This window comes from Trichomycterus rosablanca, chromosome 5 (assembly GCF_030014385.1).
Source record: "Trichomycterus rosablanca isolate fTriRos1 chromosome 5, fTriRos1.hap1, whole genome shotgun sequence".
NCBI classification, from domain to species: domain Eukaryota; kingdom Metazoa; phylum Chordata; class Actinopteri; order Siluriformes; family Trichomycteridae; genus Trichomycterus; species Trichomycterus rosablanca.
The window spans coordinates 52494698-52511923 of NC_085992.1; the positions used below are offsets into that span (position 1 = coordinate 52494698).

The following is a 17226-nucleotide window of genomic DNA, read 5'->3' on the forward strand; positions in this document are numbered from 1 at the left end:
TCAGGTTAATCGATCCACTCCTCCAATCATCTGTTTGGCCATGAAATAAACTTCAGCTTCACTTCTAAAACACATGAAATGTATTTCTGCATTTCCTGCTGCTGTGTGACGGCGTCACTTCCTTAAACACTTTCTGAAACACACACACTTCCTAAAACGTCTCTGTGGCCGAGGGGTTCAGAGTAAAACTGTCATCTATACCTACAGAACCTTTAACACACTGCAGCGCGGTTTCCCTACAGCGCTCCGTGTACAGGCTGTGTTCAGGGTCATGCAGCAAACTGTATGTTCTTCTAAATGTTCTTTATCTTCTGTTTAAATAAATAAAACGTAAATGTATTCAGGATTTATTTAGAATGAATTTTTATTTTATTTTTAAACGGCTTGTGTGACACACTCAGATCTCAGAGATTCTTAATGAACCCCAGTTACACCAGTTCACGCTCCCCTGCTCATAACAGTGCATTTACGGGTGTGTTTTGCCTCCTCTGGAGCAATTCGCTCTCCTGGGCGTTTCCCTCATGAGGCCAAACATATCGCAACAGCGGGGTGAGGAATCAACAGAATCCTGACCATCATCATCAGTGGAATACCGAATCAGACCGGACTGAGTGCAAATGCAAGTGTACAAACCAAGGAGCTGCGAAGAAAATGGAGAGAGGCTGTGATATATAGAAGCGACTTTGACACATGCTGGCCAAACTAGGCAGTGCAGAGGGATGCAAAGGTTACTGTCAACTGAGAGAGGTTGCTAGATCAGCATTACGTCCACAGTTCCTCCTAACTACCACTTCTAAATGACATATTTGACAGAAATTGGAACTTGTATGCTGGATGTTCCCTTTTTTATATCTGCACAGTGGTTTATGGATTTTATTTAGCTTTATTTTACTTATACACTCAGTAAACTGCTGACTGTAGCTTGTTAGTTGTTATGTGTTAGCACAGGGATTAATTATTCTTCGTAATTGTCATTAGTTGTTCATTCCTAAAACAAGTCTTAACAATAAAATTAGTTCAGTTCAGTAATCCATAAAGTTCCACCCATTCTAAATAAAAATCCACCTTCCCTGACCACGGAGCTTGAAGTACAGTGATTTAAAGTATAAGTTGTGGCCACTTTCTTTTAGTGACTCCCATTAGGGGGCGCCACAGCGGATCATTAATCTCCACCTCACCCTGTCCTGAACCTCCTTCTGTGTCCCCCTAAACTACCTGCAGATCCTCCCTCATCCTCCTCAGCACCTTCTCGGTCCCCCTAAACTACCTGCAGATCCACACCCATAAACCTCATCCTCCTCAGCACCTTCTCCCTATAGAACTCTCATCCCTCCTCTGCACATGCTCAGATCGTCTCTGCTCCGTCCCTCTAATAAACTCCGTCCTGATCCCGACCAGAATCTCAGCATCTTCATCTCATCACCTCCACTCTGGTACATACCCTTCTATCACAGAACACCACCCACTCCACCCTCCGCACTCTCGTCTTCATCTCTCTACCACACTTTCCGTTACTCTGTACACTCTCATCACCTCGGCTCTTTGCACCTTCACCCTTCCGCCTCCCGTCCTCTCATTTCACACACGCTCAGTTTCTTTCCACCACTATACGGCCTGAAATTATTCGAGTCATCCACACTTCTCAGTCCAGCGGTGATACAGATGTTTTTTAGTGTTTGCTGCTGGTACTGAACCTCAGTGTGTCAGCTGGGTCCGTCAACCACGGATATTAAAGCACCAGCATCTCATGGTCAGTAACTAATTACTTCAACATGAAAAAGATCTGCTTAAAATCTTTATTACTAGATTAATATAGACATAAACGAGTAGCTGTAAGTCCTGCAATCACGTTAGGTGCTCACAGTGGTCACCATAAACATCCGTTTACGAGGAAGGACGTTTAACATGTTTGCTGCGTGACGCCTCGCAGATCTTTGCTTGTACACATCACACACGGTTCGACAGTCTTCAAACAATCATGAATGTGTGTGGTGTTCAGCTGTGTTGGTGGTTCTGTTCCAGAAGTTCTGTTCTAGTTTTATTGTCATTCATACATTTGTGAGCAGCAATCGTTCGTTGAAATGTGTGTTGAGAGGCTCTGGAACTGTGCTGGAGAAACCTGTAATGAAATAGCTCAGAGACTGGACTGTAAGTAGGAAAGCTTTATTCTTGTCTGTAGAGAAGGATCACACCGACCAAGAAACTCGGAGAGTGTGATGAAGAAGTTTTATTTAAGTGTTATCCCTGATGTACCCTCAGTCTGCACCCTAGCAAGTTCTAGAATGGCCAGATAACTCCGCTACATCCATGAAAGTTTGAAAAACAGGAGTATAACTATGAGGAGTTAATGCACAAGTGATTAAAATTATAATCAGAAGGCTATAATATACATTTACATAAATATACTCAGAACAACTGTGCAAAACCAAATAAGAAAATAGAAAAATCGAAAGTGATAAGATTAGGAATAGGGTCATTTAATCGCAATAAAATTAGAAAATAAAATAAAAATGCTGCCGTAATTTAATTTGGATTTTTATAAGGGTGTAAACTATACAGACTGCTGTATAAACACCAATGAGGCATAACATTATGACCACCTCGTGACCCTGTCGCCGGTTTACCACTGTTCCTGATAGATACTGACCACTGCAGACCGGGACACACCCCACAAGAGCTGCAGATTTGGAGATGCTCAGACCCAGTCGTCTAGCCATCACAGTTTGGCCCTCATCAGACTCGCTCAGATCCTCACGCTCGCCCATTTTTCCTGCTTCTAACATCAACTCTGAGGATAAAATGTTCACTTGCTGCCTAATATATCCCCCCCACTAACAGGAGCCGTGATGAAGAGATAATCAGTGTTATTCACTCCACCTCTCAGTGGTTATAATGTTATGCCTGCTCGGAATACATTAGTTCTTTAACTGAATACCTGAAATGTATAATAATGTTAATTTATTCATTTTTAACAGCAACATTTTGCTCGTCCTGCTGCTTAAACCTGCGTAACACACTCTTACATGGCATCGTTATGTTTGGGTCACTTTTGTTCTAAGAATGGTCCACTACCCAAATACAATCAGATCAGTCGTGGTTCTGTGATGGACCAGGAATTTGGAAGGGCGGGGATCTTTACAGTTAGAGATCTGCGTACCTAATAAATTGGCAACAGAGCAAATAGATATAGTTTTTAATCTCAAGGTTCAGTTTTTAGTTTAGTTCATGTGGGTTTATGTGGTTTGTTAGTTTTCTTTAAGACTTTAACCTTTTTCTACAGTTTGGTTTTAGTTTCAGTATTTCAGTAAAAGTTTCTCTTTATTTATGAAGCTGTTGATCCGGTGATCTGTTGATCTGTTTATATTAAATCCTCCTGCCGTTTATTAAACCGTGTTGTAGTATTTTTAGAGTCGTGGTTTCCTCTGTGGTTACCTGTTATGATAAGCACTTTTTCTTTGAACCTCCTTTTCTACATTTGTTAACTCTTTACTAAACTGATGAAAGTCGAATTATTAAAGCATCTGTTTATGATGGTTTCTAGTCTTTTACCTTTTTCTCTTACTTAACTTATTGGGTAGCAGGGCGGCACGGTGGCTTTGTGGGTAGCACTGTCGCCTCACAGCAAGAAGGTCCTGGGTTCGAACCCCAGGTGGGGCGGTCCGGGTCCTTTCTGTGTGGAGTTTGCATGTTCTCCCCGTGTCTGCGTGGGTTTACTCTGGGTGCTCCGGTTTCCTCCCACAGTCCAAAGACATGCAAGTGAGGTGAATTGAAGATACTAAATTGTCCATGACTGTGCTTGATATAAACTTGTGAACTGATAAACCTTGTGTAATGAATAACTACCGTCCTGTCATGAATGTAACCACAGTGTAAAAACATGACGTTAAAATCCTAATAAACAAACAAACAAACATATTGGGTAGCACCTCAGCAAGAAGGTCCTGGGTTCAATTCCCAGGTGGAGTGGTCCGGGTCCTTTCTGTTTGGAGTTTGCATGTTCTCCCTGTGTCTGCAATCAGGTTGATCTGAGATACTAAAGTCCCCCTGGGTATGAGTGTTTATGTGTGTATCTGTGATGGACTGGCGACCTGTCCGGGGTGTCTCCTACCTTTCGCCCAATGAATCAGACCCACCGCGACCCTGACCAGGATGAAGCGATGGTAAAACAGAGAGTGAATGAATGAATAAATATTGCAAAGCTTTATAAGCATAATTATGTGTTTTTCTTTACATCTTAAGTCACCTACATGTTGTTGTTTACTAACTGTCAGAACAAGGTTGATTTCAAGTGATGATAAAATAAATTATTGATTATTTTTAATAAGGGCAGTTGTAGCCTAGCAGTTAAGTAATCATAAGGTCGAATGAAGGTTCAAGCCCCATCACTGCTCAGTTGCTCAACTGCTCAGCCCTTAATTGCTTAGACAGTATACAGTCACAGTACTGTAGGTCGCTTTAATTAAGTGTCTGCTAAATACTTAAATGTAAATGTGATAACAACTTGAGCTTGCTAGTGGGTCAGCTGAAATTAGATAGATAGACAGACAGACAGAAAAATGAATAGACAAACAGACAGATAGGTTGATAGTTTATTTATCTCGAGGGAAATTATTGGCCTCCAGTAGTTGAACAAGCAAAATAAGAAGAGCTAATACAAATACAAATAAAGTAAGTAGGGTGTAGCGAATGTACAACGTGCATTTATACATTATACAATATACGGTATGCAAAAAAGTATGTTCAAATTGTGCATCTGGCCTAATAATAGGAGCAGTAGTGTATGTATTCTTATGAACAATATATACAGTACAGATATATAAGTATAAATATAGAAATATAGATAAAGATATCGTTATAGGTATTAATAAATACAATCAGGTCAGTATCTATCAAAAGTGCTCCAAGGAAGGAACAGTGGTAAACCAGCGACAGGGTCATGGGCGGCCGAGGCTCATTGATGCACGTGTGGAGCGAAGGCTGGTCCGTATGGTCCGATCCAACAGACGAGCACCTGTAGCTCAGACTGCTGAAGAAGTTCATGCTGGTTCTGATAGAAAGGTGTCAGAATACACAGAGCAGCACAGTTTGTTGTGTATGGAGCTGCAGACCAGTCAGGGTGCCCATGCTGACCCCTGTCCACCACCGAAAGCACCAACAATGGGCACGTGAGCATCAGAACTGGACCACGGAGCGATGGAAGAAGGAGCACACTGGGGAACACACGGCACCAGGATGCATTATGGGAAGAAGGCGAGCGGGCGGGGGCGGTGTGATGCTTTTGGTGACGTTCTGCTGGGAAACCTCGGGTCCTGCCATCCATGTGGACGTTACTCTGACACGTAGCTCCTACCTGAGCATCGTTACAGACCATGTTCATCCTCTCATGGAGACGCTTCCCTGATGGCAGGATGAAGCTCCCTGCCACAAAGCTAAAATGCTTCAGGAACGGTTTGAGGAGCACAACGACCAGTTTGAGGTGTCGACTCGGCCTCCAAATTCTTCAGATCTCAATCCAGTCGAGCATCTGTGGGACGTGCTGGACAAAACATCTTGGTGCCAGATACCACAGCACACCTTCAGGGGTCTAGTGGAGTCCATGCCTCGACACCTCTACCAACACAATATTAGGAAGGTGGTCATAATGATATGCCTGATCGGTGTATAGGTGTATATAGGGGTAAATGTTAATTTTAATATCAGATATAGGTATGAATGAGTATAATAGTGGTAATATACAGAATAGTAATATACAAATAAGATAGATAGATAAAAAGAAGTATTGTATTAGATATATTGTATTAGATAATAATAACATATAGATGATAATAATAATAATAATAATAATAATAATAATATAAAGTATAACTGATACATACATATAGGTATAAATATAAGAATGTTTAATATTAAAGATAAATATGTAAGTTTAGATTTAGTTTAGCGTCTCCACCATCATGTGGTGTTAAACAGTCTGACTGCCTGGGGAACGAAAGACAAAGTAGAATAAGTTCAAGTCACCTTGGCATATGTCGAATATACTGTTATATTTTGTATTTTAAGTTATTTATTATTAAATATTATATTAACATTTGCATTTTCGGTGTTTAGTTAGCTACAGAGGTGGCTAACACTACAGTATAGACTCGTTAGTATATGAATAGTATGTGACTCGTTACTGCCCTCTGGTGTTCATTCCGCGCTGGTGCACTCATCAGTAAATACAGACACAACATGGCTACCAGCGGCAGCAGGGAGTGGAGATCCGTGTGTGAGAAATTCCGGCTCTCTCAGGATCTCTCCGATATAGAGTCTCGAAAAGATCCCGAAAACGATCCGTTCCGCTCTAAATACAAAGCCAGGGATCTGCTGAAGGAGATCTACTGCACGGTAAAGAGCGTGAACAGTGACGGTGAGGAGGGGGATGTGGACGGTGTGGCTGCTACAGCGGTGGATGGAGATTCTGCAGCCGGGCTGAGGGCCGCCAAACTCGGCGTGATCGATTATTATCTCGGCGTCAATCATATAGAGACGGAGGAGCTGTCTGCTGGAGAGGAATACCTCATGAACTGTATGAAATTACTGGAGCAGTGTTCAGTAACCCGGGAGAACGTTTCTCTCTTCATACAAGTCCGGGTAAATAAATAACATCCATTAATATTCATATTATACTTTCGTACTAAATAGTATTCCAGGGTAGGAAGGTCAGGAAGGCTGGTGTACTAGTTCTACATACTATACAGTACACTAGTATGCATACTAGGCTATTCTGTTCCATATATACAGCCTGGTATCTAGTGCTACTAATTCAAGCCCTACTACATCAGGTAACCGCTTTTGGACCCCTGAGCAAGGCCCTTAACCACCTACTGTTCCCAGTGTTTATCCCCAAGCTTCACTAAAATGAAAACAAGTGCACTGTATAGTGAATAGGGTTAACAGGGTAAACAGGGTGTGGTTCTGGACACCATGCAGTGCTACCACCAGCAGACTTCTTTTCTGACCTGACTCTTTTCGATTGGCAGAACCAGCTCGGCATCTTGTGGGCAGGACGGGACGAGACGGAGAAAGCTCAAGGCTTTTTAGAGACGGCCGAGTCCATTTACGTTCGCTACGTGAAAGAGGTAAGAGGCTTGTGTACGTACCTCCCGCTAGTCACAGTACAGAACCCCAAAATTCCTTCACCCCACCACAGTCTCTGCTACTCACAAATACAAACATGACGGATTCCGAAAATGACGTGAGTCGCTTTACGTTTTAGGACGGGCAGCCCCCGCTGGATCTGGTGGATTTCTTTGTGCCGGAGGAAGACGCACCGTCCCAGCAGGAGAGGACGAGGAGGTAACGCCATCCTCTTCTTATTTATTTATGTATTTTTAATGTATTTATTTATTTATTTATTTATTTATGTATTTATTAATGGATTTATTTATATATTTATTTATGGATTTATTGATTTATTTATATATTTATTTATGGATTTATTAATTAATTTATTTATATATTTATTTATGGATTTATGTATTTATTTATATATTGATTTATGTATTTATTGATTTATTTATATATTTATTTATTTATTTATTGATTTATGGATTTATTTGAAAATGTATTTATGGATTTATTTATGGATTTATTGATTTATTTATATATTTATTTATGGATTTATTTATATATTTATTTATATATTTATTTATGTATTTTTTTTATTTACTTTTGTATTTATTTATGTATTTATTTATATATTTATTTATGGATATATTGATTTATTTATGTATTTATTTATATATTTATTTATGGATTTATTTATTTATTTATATATTTATTTATGGATTTATTAATTTATTTATGTATTTATTAATGGATTTATTTATATATTTATTCATGGATTTATTGATTTATTTATATATTTATTTATGTATTTATTAATTTATTTATTTATGTATTTATTGATTGATTTATATATTTATTTATTTATTTATGTATTTATTTATTTATTTAAAAATGTATTTATGGATTTATTTATGGATTTATTTATTTATTTATATATTTATTTATGTATTTTTTGTATTTATTTTTGTATTTATTTATGTATTTATTCATGTATTTATTTATATATTTATTTATGAATTTATTTATATATTTATTTATATATTTATTTACGGATTTATTGATTTATTTATATATTTATTTATGTATTTATTGATTTATTTATATATTTATTTATGGATTTTTGTGATTTATGGATTTATTTATATATTTATTTATGGATTTATTTATATATGTTTTTATGGATTTATTTATGTGTTTATGGATTTATTTATATATTTATTTATGGATTTATTTATATATGTTTTTATGGATTTATTTATGTGTTTATGGATTTATTTATATATTTATTTATGGATTTATTTATATATGTTTTTATGGATTTATTTATGTGTTTATGGATTTATTTATATTTTATTTATGGATTTATTTATATATGTTTTTATGGTTTTATTTATATTTTATTTATGGATTTATTTATATATGTTTTTATGGTTTTATTTATGTATTTTTATATATGTTTTTATGGATTTATTTATATTTTATTTATGGATTTATTTACATATTAATTGATTGATTGATTGATTGATTTATGTATTGATTGTCTCTGTGTTACAGGTTTGAGATGGCGTACACACACACACTGTATTACCTGGCTCAGGTGTATAAGAACCTGGAGCAGTTCGAGCGAGCCGGGCGCTACTGCCACAGCACGCTGCAGCGCCAGCTCCAGTTCAACCAGTTCACGCCACTGGAGTGGGCCATCAACGCTGCCACGCTCTCACAGTACTACATCACCAAGGTAACGAGGAGCGGGATGTAAACCTTAATTCCATGAAGTATGTGGACGCTTCTCCTGAATATTGACGTCAGGTGTTCTAAAGTCAGTTCTGTTTTGTGGAAACAGTATGGGGAAGGTCCTGTGCTGTTCTTACATGACTGTACCCTTTTTTACTAAAGCAAGAAAGCCTTTTTTAACATTTATATCATTTAAACCGTGAACGTCTGACCTGTTATTCATTAACTGATTTAATATTCAGTTTAAAGTCTGACCGCATGTAAATCTGCATGTAACATATCCAATTCCCCTCTACTGCTGCAGACCCCCACTTTGGCCCATATGGGTCCGTACAGAGATCCGTATCGTGCACGGAGAGTCACACACCGACCTTCATTATCCTCCCTGGTGCAGCACCATGGATCAGCCAGCAGAGGGCGGAACTGCAGCAGTTATGATTCATCTTGGTTTCAGCTCCGTGTCTGTGTTTAGCAGGAGCTGCTCAGTGTGTTTATCATCATCGTCCTGCTCTCAGTCACTTCCCTACGGAGCCCCTTAGGGGTCACTAAGGAAAAATATATATATGAAGAGCGTAATCCGTACCCTCGGTTTAGAAATCCGTACCCTCGGTTTAGTAAACCGTACCCTCGGTTTAGTAATCCGTACCCTCGGTTTAGTAATCCGTACCCTCGGTTTAGTAATCCGTACCCTCGGTTTAGTAAACCGTACCCTCGGTTTACGGTTTAGTAATCCGTACCCTCGGTTTAGTAATCCGTACCCTCGGTTTAGTAAACCGTACCCTCGGTTTAGTAATCCGTACCCTCGGTTTAGTAATCCGTACCCTCGGTTTAGTAAACCGTACGCACGGTTTAGTAATCCGTACCCTCGGTTTAGTAATCCGTACCCTCGGTTTAGTAATCCGTACCCTCGGTTTAGTAATCCGTACCCTCGGTTTAGTAATCCGTACCCTCGGTTTAGTAATCCGTACCCTCGGTTTAGTAAACCGTACGCACGGTTTAGTAAACCGTACCCTCGGTTTAGTAATCCGTACCCTCGGTTTAGTAATCCGTACCCTCGGTTTAGTAATCCGTACCCTCGGTTTAGTAATCCGTACCCTCGGTTTAGTAAACCGTACCCTCGGTTTAGTAATCCGTACCCTCGGTTTAGTAATCCGTACCCTCGGTTTAGTAATCCGTACCCTCGGTTTAGTAATCCGTACCCTCGGTTTAGTAAACCGTACCCTCGGTTTAGTAATCCGTACCCTCGGTTTAGTAATCCGTACCCTCGGTTTAGTAATCCGTACCCTCGGTTTAGTAATCCGTACCCTCGGTTTAGTAATCCGTACCCTCGGTTTAGTAATCCGTACCCTCGGTTTAGTAAACCGTACCCTCGGTTTAGTAATCCGTACCCTCGGTTTAGTAATCCGTACCCTCGGTTTAGTAAACCGTACCCTCGGTTTAGTAATCCGTACCCTCGGTTTAGTAATCCGTACCCTCGGTTTAGTAATCCGTACCCTCGGTTTAGTAATCCGTACCCTCGGTTTAGTAATCCGTACCCTCGGTTTAGTAATCCGTACGCTCGGTTTAGTAAACCGTACCCTCAGTTTAGTAAACCGTACGCACAGATTGTCTGCGCTACAAGTTTTACTGTGCGCCCACACCCCGTTTTACGGTAATACAGTTGCGAAGCATTGAAGAGGATAAAGCATCTTTTTACAGCTGGGGTGATGGGATAGCAAACTTATTAAAAAGTCAAATCAAAATCTTATCAAATGCCACCCCACAATCATAAATAACACGAGTACTTAGCTTGTGATTTGAGAGTATTCTACCTTAGGAATTTAAAATAATAGGATTGCAAACTAACGTAAAGTGAAATGTACAGTGTAAATGTCTGAGACTCATAAAGTCAGTAAGTAGAAGTAGAAGTATTCTTTAAGAGTCTGATGGGGTGATTTGATAATAATTTGATTTGCATTTTACTTTACGTTGGTTTGCAATCCTATTATTCTAAATTTCTAGGGTAAAATAGTCTCAAAATCACAAGATGAGTACTAGTGTTATTTATTTATTTATTTATTTATTGTTTATTTATTGTTATTGATTTGACTTTTTAATAAGCTTGCTATCCCATCACCCCAGATTACCACAGTAAAGATGTATGAAATGTATTCCATTAATAAAAGAGTTAATGCTCTTAAAGAAAAAAGTGGAGTGCTGATAATAATTTGATTTGCTTATTTTAGACCTTTCAAATTGGTCTGTAACAATTCCACTTGTTTTAATGGAATTTTAAAATTTTACATTTGAATAATTTTACCATGGTATGTCTTTTGTTGCCTCTATATATATATATATATACAGTATATGTGTGTGTGTGTGAGTGTGTGTGTGTTATTATATCTAATATATAGTATATTAAGCTGCAAAAAGATGCTTTATCCTCTTCAATGCTTCGCAACTGTATTACCGTAAAACGGGGTGTGGGCGCACAGTAAAACTTGTAGCGCAGACAATCCGTGCGTACGGTTTACTAAACTGAGGGTACGGTTTACTAAACCGAGGGTACGGATTACTAAACCGAGGGTACGGATTACTAAACCGAGGGTACGGATTACTAAACCGAGGGTACGGATTACTAAACCGAGGGTACGGATTACTAAACCGAGGGTACGGATTTTGTCTTCACATATTTTTTTTCCTTAGTGACCCCTAAGGGGCTCCGTACTTCCCACCATGTTCTGTTTTTATTTGTTTATTTATTTATTTATTAGGATTGTAAGATGGTGTCTGTTTTCCGCTGTGGTCCTGTTTATGACAGGGAGGGTAGTTCCAGGCTACCCACGATTCATCAGTTCAGGTTCAATATCAAACACCGTCACAACTGACACACGCGGACATGAGGAGAACATGCCAAACTCCGTACAGAAACCTGGGAATTTAACCCAGGGAACATCTCACTATGAGGTGACGGTGCTACCCACTGGAATAATGATATGGACCTTTTCGTTTTGTTGGTTGTTTCGAGGTGGTTCGTCACTGGTTAAGCGTTAAATAATGATAATTAATAATTAGTTCTAATTTCAATCACTCTCACCTGGGGCGCTGTTGCAGATATCATTGCTGGGTCATTCCTACAATTCGGTGCTTTGTGTGTTCCCAGTACTGATGATTGTATTTATTTAGTACATTTTAAACAATACAATTTCTTACAAGTACAGTGGTACCTCTAGATACCAGCTGCTCCACATACGAGCTTATCGAGATCCGAGCCGAGGCTCGGACAAAATTTGTGCTCTAGATACGAGCCCAGATCCAAGATACGAGCCGGGCTGGAGCTTCGGGGACGCTACCGCTAGTTTGCGCGTCGGCGCAAGGGAGCCGTTTCAAAGGAATTTCCCAACTACTACTACTACTACTACTACTACTACTACTACTACTACTACTACTACTAGTACAGTACTCGCTCCCACAATCCTCGCTCCCACAATCCTCTAGCATCCCCTCATCCCGTTCTTCTCATGGGTCCCAAGAAAGTAAGTGCAAGTGACAATGGTGAGAAGAAGAAGAGGATGATGTCGATTGAGTTAAAGCAAGAGATAATAGAAAAGCATGAGCAAGGCGTGCTTCTTATAATAATACTGATTATTACGTATTTATACATTTTCTTACTGTTTTTTATACATTTTTATTTATTTATTTTGTTATGTTTATACTTGTGTTTTTCTTAATTAAAAACGTGTATTTTTTCATAATTTACGATATTTTGGGGACTTGTCAGAGGGCTGGAACGGATTAATTCTATTTCCTTTATTTTAAATGGGGAAAATTAGTTCGAGATACGAGCTGCTCTACTTACGAGCTCGGCTCTGGAACGAATTAAACTCGTATCTAGAGGTACCACTGTACTAAACACGATGTTTTCTACCCCCCCCCCCCCCCCCAAAATAAAACTACTGTATACACACTGTTTTTATCTGTTAGATTCCCCACGTCCCCAGTGCTGTACCTTCTGATTTAGTGATGATATATGAGGTTCATTACTGTTTAAAGGCTTGAAGTCCCTCTAAACCCTGGATTTTATTGCTGATGATGAGGGTTTTCCACTCGTCCCTCAGGTTGCCGTCCACCCTGTTATCTCTTACTACTGTTTCTTAAAATGAAGAGCTGTTTTACATCCTGACATCATTTCCTGGAGGGAAAACAACTGTGGAAGATGAGCGGCTTATTAAACTCCTCATTTTAATGTTGTTTTTTACACATTTTATCCTAAAAGTCTTATATGGTCAATAACATGTCCACCCTGTTACAGGATATATGAGAGAAAGCAAAACGATTTATTCATTTAAAAAATAATCACAATAAAAAGCAGAGAATTCTGTGTCTGAACTCACTTTTATGCTAGCATGGTTTTGCTCACTCGCTAGCTAATGGCTAATGTTATGTCAGAATGTCCACCCTGTTATGGTCCACCCTGTTACAACCTAATACGTAACAGGCTGGACGTCACAGTGTGTATGAGGTGCATGTGTGATTTAGCTTGACCAGTATTAGTTTGGAAAATATAACACGTCCTTTTATAATAAAACATGAAAAACAAATAAAAACAGTTTCATTTTCAAACAGTTTTAAGGTCCAAAAGGCACCGAATCCCAGGAACGACCCTGCAGTGATTTACAGTACACGCCTTTCACAGGCGCCCTGATAATGAGTACAGTGCTGTCTGAACTGAACTGGACGGTTAGAGCTTTCTCTGTGGTGGTTTGTTTTTTTGAGCTGGTATTTAATCCCTGCAGTCGCTCATGGAGGAAAATTCTACTGTACCTGTTGAATTATTTGCTGGCACTATTTTTGGCAGCGTGCCGTGTTCAGTAATCAGTGATTTCTAACTGAAGCTGTCGGCCTGAGAGACGAGAGCGGCGAGACGTAAATGTAGTCGAGATGATCTGCAGGACGGATGCCTGCTCTCACGTCTCGTGTTTTTCTGCTTTGTTTACTCACCGATTCTCTGATCACCGCTCTTCTGTTCCGATGTTTCTGTCGTGTTCCGTTAGACGCGGTACACGGAGGCGCGACACTGTCTGGCTGCCGCGAGCGTCATCGCTGGACTCGCCGGAGACGTTCCATCAGAGGCTGCAGCCAAAGAAAGTACGTCTGACCACGAATTTACAACCCAGACAGGAAGAAGCCCAGATGTTTCATCTCCTGTCTGAACTTCATTTCATTTGTTAATTCCAAAAAAAGCTGGGACGGTAAAGCATTTACCACTCCGACACCGAGGACGCAGAGCGATGACGTGTTTCTGTTATTTTGTCCCGTTCCTCTTGCCAACACAGGTTAGGACTGCAGGCAGGCTGGTCCAGCACCTATACCCTGTTCTAGTGGTTTTGCATCCACTAGAAGACACCCCCCCCCAGTCTGGATGGTTATTTTGGGTTCGTTCGGTATTTGGGATTCCTCGTAAACAGTGTTTACAACCCAAATTTACCACACACACACACACACACACACACACACACACACACACACACACACACTCCAACATATTATTATTATGATGACTGAGTCTCTGTACTACAGACCTCACTGTAAATAACACCATGTTTACCTGAGCGGTGTGTTTAGTAACAGAGCCGCAGCTAAATATATCTATAATACACTTCCTCCAGGTGTTATGTGTATGGTATCATTTTCTTGATCTGTAAATAAATAAATCAACTTTTTTATCGTTCTGGTTCTCAGGTGAAGCCGAGTGTGAGAAACGTGAACAGCTTCGTCAGAAAAGAGCTGAGATCGCTCGATGTTGGATCAAGTACTGCCTCAATCTCCTACAGGACGCCAAAAAGCTCCTGGAGGTAAATCGGCTCTAACAGATCAGCACGAGTCTTTATAAACCTCGTTTCCAGAAAAGTTGGGTCAATTAAGAGTAAAAGCTTGTGGGTAACTGGTGAGGGAATCATAAGTGGGTATAAAAGGAGGATCCACCAAAGGATCAGTTGAAAAAGAACGTCTCAACACAAGACCGTCTACTGTACATGATATTGTGAAAAGGTTCAGTGAATCTGGAGAGAATCTCAGTCCATGTAGAACAAAGACAGAAACCGCTGCTGAATGTCTGTTTATTTCTGCATTTTCTACCATTTTCCTCAGATTTAGTGCAGTACATTTTGTCCTCCTGTGCTGGGGGTCCCTGATTGCAGTCGAGGAGGGTAAATTTCCTTAGCGGACCCCTTCTTTTCACCCCTGCACTCTGCACAGGCGCCTCTGTCTGCCAATCGTGGTCCTTGCACAGCGTTTGATGTTAGTATCTGCTGCAGGCACCGCCAATTATACCCTCTAGATGGCGCCCAGCCGACCGTTGGCGGAGCTGAGATTCGAACCGAGGAGTTCAGAATCTCGGCGCTGGTGTGCTAGCGGAATATCCCGGTGTGTTCGTTACCTTTGATCCTGATTTGAGTCACGATACTGTGATAAATATAATCACACAGGCTTGGTAGTGCGTCAGAAAATTGTTGTTACGTGACACAGTCTGCCGCTGCATCGAGAAACACAACCTGAAACTCTATTACACGAGCTTTCTGGGCCTGAGCTCATCTCGGATGGACCGAAAGACAGTGGACACGGTGCTGTGGTTCAGCTCGGTTTCTGGAAGAACAGACGTCCAGCTTGCCATGCTGAAGAGGGATGGCACAGAGGGGCTTTGGTCACTCACCCTCACCCTTTCACACACAGTCAATCCTGTCTGTCTGTATGTACTGTAGGTGCCCGACTGGCCGATAGCACGACAACGATTCAGACCCAGCAGAATTGATCGTTCCTCGATCTCGTGGAGATTAAAACGGTTCCATCTAATAGTTCTTTCTGATCTTTTTAGGACAACATCGGAGAGCTGGACCTGGACCGTCAGGAGGAGCTTCAGCGCGCGCGCCGCGACGAGGAGGAGGAGAAGGAGCGAGGAAGAAAGGCCGCCGTGCTCTTCGACTCCGCCGACACGTTCGACCTGATCTGCAGCCATGAGGAGAAGGTGAGCTCCTCGTACCCGCTGAGCTTCCACGAGGCCCGGGCCGTGTTCCTGGCCGGGCAGGGCTACGTGGCGCAGGCCAAAGAGTACTTCGAGATGGACGGTCACGTGACCGATCACATCGAGATCCTGCAGGATCACAGCGCCCTCTTCAGAGCGCTGGCGTTCTTCGAGGAGGACCTGGAGCGGCGCTGCAAGATGCACAAGCGCCGCGTGGACATGCTGGAGCCCGTGTGCCGCGACCTGAACGCCCAGTACTACCTGCTGATCTGCCGCCAGATGCAGTTCGAGCTGGCCGAGACCTTCTACGAGATGATGGACCTGAAGCTGGCCGTGGCCGAGAAGCAGGACCAGCTGGACGCCCACACCGTCAAGAAGTTCAACCACCTGTGCTCCTCGTCCATCAAGTACTACCGGGCGTTCGTGGACTCGGTGCGCTCGCCCGAGGGGAAGTTCCCCGACCGGCTGGAGGACGACCTGCTGAGGCCGGCGCTGGTGGCCGAGTTCCGGATCGCCCGTCTGCAGAGCAAGCTCATCACCGCCGACCCGGCCGCCCAGCTGGAGAACCTGAACCGCTCGCTGGAGTCCTACAGCTTCGTGGTGCGCTACTGTGAGGAGAACCCGGACGCCAAGACGGCCGTGGAGACCGAGCTGGAGCTGAGCGAGGAGATGGTGTCGCTGCTGCCCATAAAGATCAACAGGATCAAGGGGAAGTTGGCGTCGTCCAACTAGCAGGCGGGTTCATACGGAGATCTGTCTCTGTGCTGCGCCGTCGATCAGCCAGCAGAGGGCGTCAATGCTGCAGTTATGAGGAATCCCCTCCGGCGGAGTTATACCCTCCTCATAACTGCAGCATTGACGCCCTCTGCTGGCTGATCGACGGCGCTGCACAGAGACCGTCGGACGAGCCGGGTTGTAATTCCTAACTATAAATGTCTTGTACCGCGTTCTGCTGCTGCTACTTGGACGATTAATCACAGTCAGCACGATAAATCACTACCACATAGAGCAAAATAAAATAACTGCTTTACTGCATGATTCAGTCGTCGCTAATTTATTAAACTGTTTGCTGGTGTCTCTAATATTTACATTAAACACTAAATAATCACCTGCATTTACTCTCAATAAATAATATAAACACTGAGATTAGTGTGTGTGTTTAATTCCAGTTAGTTTGTTCCGTTTTGTTCGGCGCTCGGCTTGAGCGGTAAACTTTCATCAGCGTGTGCAGCAATTTTAATAATTTGTCTTAAAAGCAAAGAACGTTTCACTTGAGTCTTTTTTCCTTGAGTGAAAGTCGTCAATAAACAATAAATCTGGAAACTGGTGCTGAATGTGTGTGTAGAAATTCATTGACTGCAACTGGTGTTTTTTGTGTTTGC

At 41.5% G+C, this 17226-nt stretch overlaps 1 protein-coding gene across 1 annotated transcript; it reads left to right on the forward strand.

Annotated features, from left to right (window-relative positions):
• Nucleotides 1-6208: 6208 nt before the first annotated feature.
• Nucleotides 6209-16986, forward strand: kifbp (kinesin family binding protein). The gene is made up of 7 exons (XM_062995375.1): nt 6209-6633; nt 7023-7121; nt 7259-7338; nt 8665-8848; nt 13878-13971; nt 14566-14678; nt 15698-16986. The coding sequence occupies exons 1-7, from the start codon at nt 6232-6234 to the stop codon at nt 16574-16576; spliced, it is 1851 nt and encodes a 616-aa protein (XP_062851445.1). The 5' UTR covers nt 6209-6231; the 3' UTR covers nt 16577-16986.
• Nucleotides 16987-17226: the final 240 nt, after the last annotated feature.

What these genes read in the sequence shown, in the direction of transcription:
- kifbp (XM_062995375.1), top strand. Translation starts at nt 6,232, where the DNA reads ATGGCTACCAGCGGCAGCAGGGAGTGGAGATCCGTGTGTGAGAAATTC. An exon ending in CTCTCTTCATACAAGTCCGG is followed by an intron (nt 6,634 to 7,022) that starts GTAAATAAATAA and finishes TTCGATTGGCAG; the next exon opens with AACCAGCTCGGCATCTTGTG. An exon ending in ACGTTCGCTACGTGAAAGAG is followed by an intron (nt 7,122 to 7,258) that starts GTAAGAGGCTTG and finishes TTTACGTTTTAG; the next exon opens with GACGGGCAGCCCCCGCTGGA.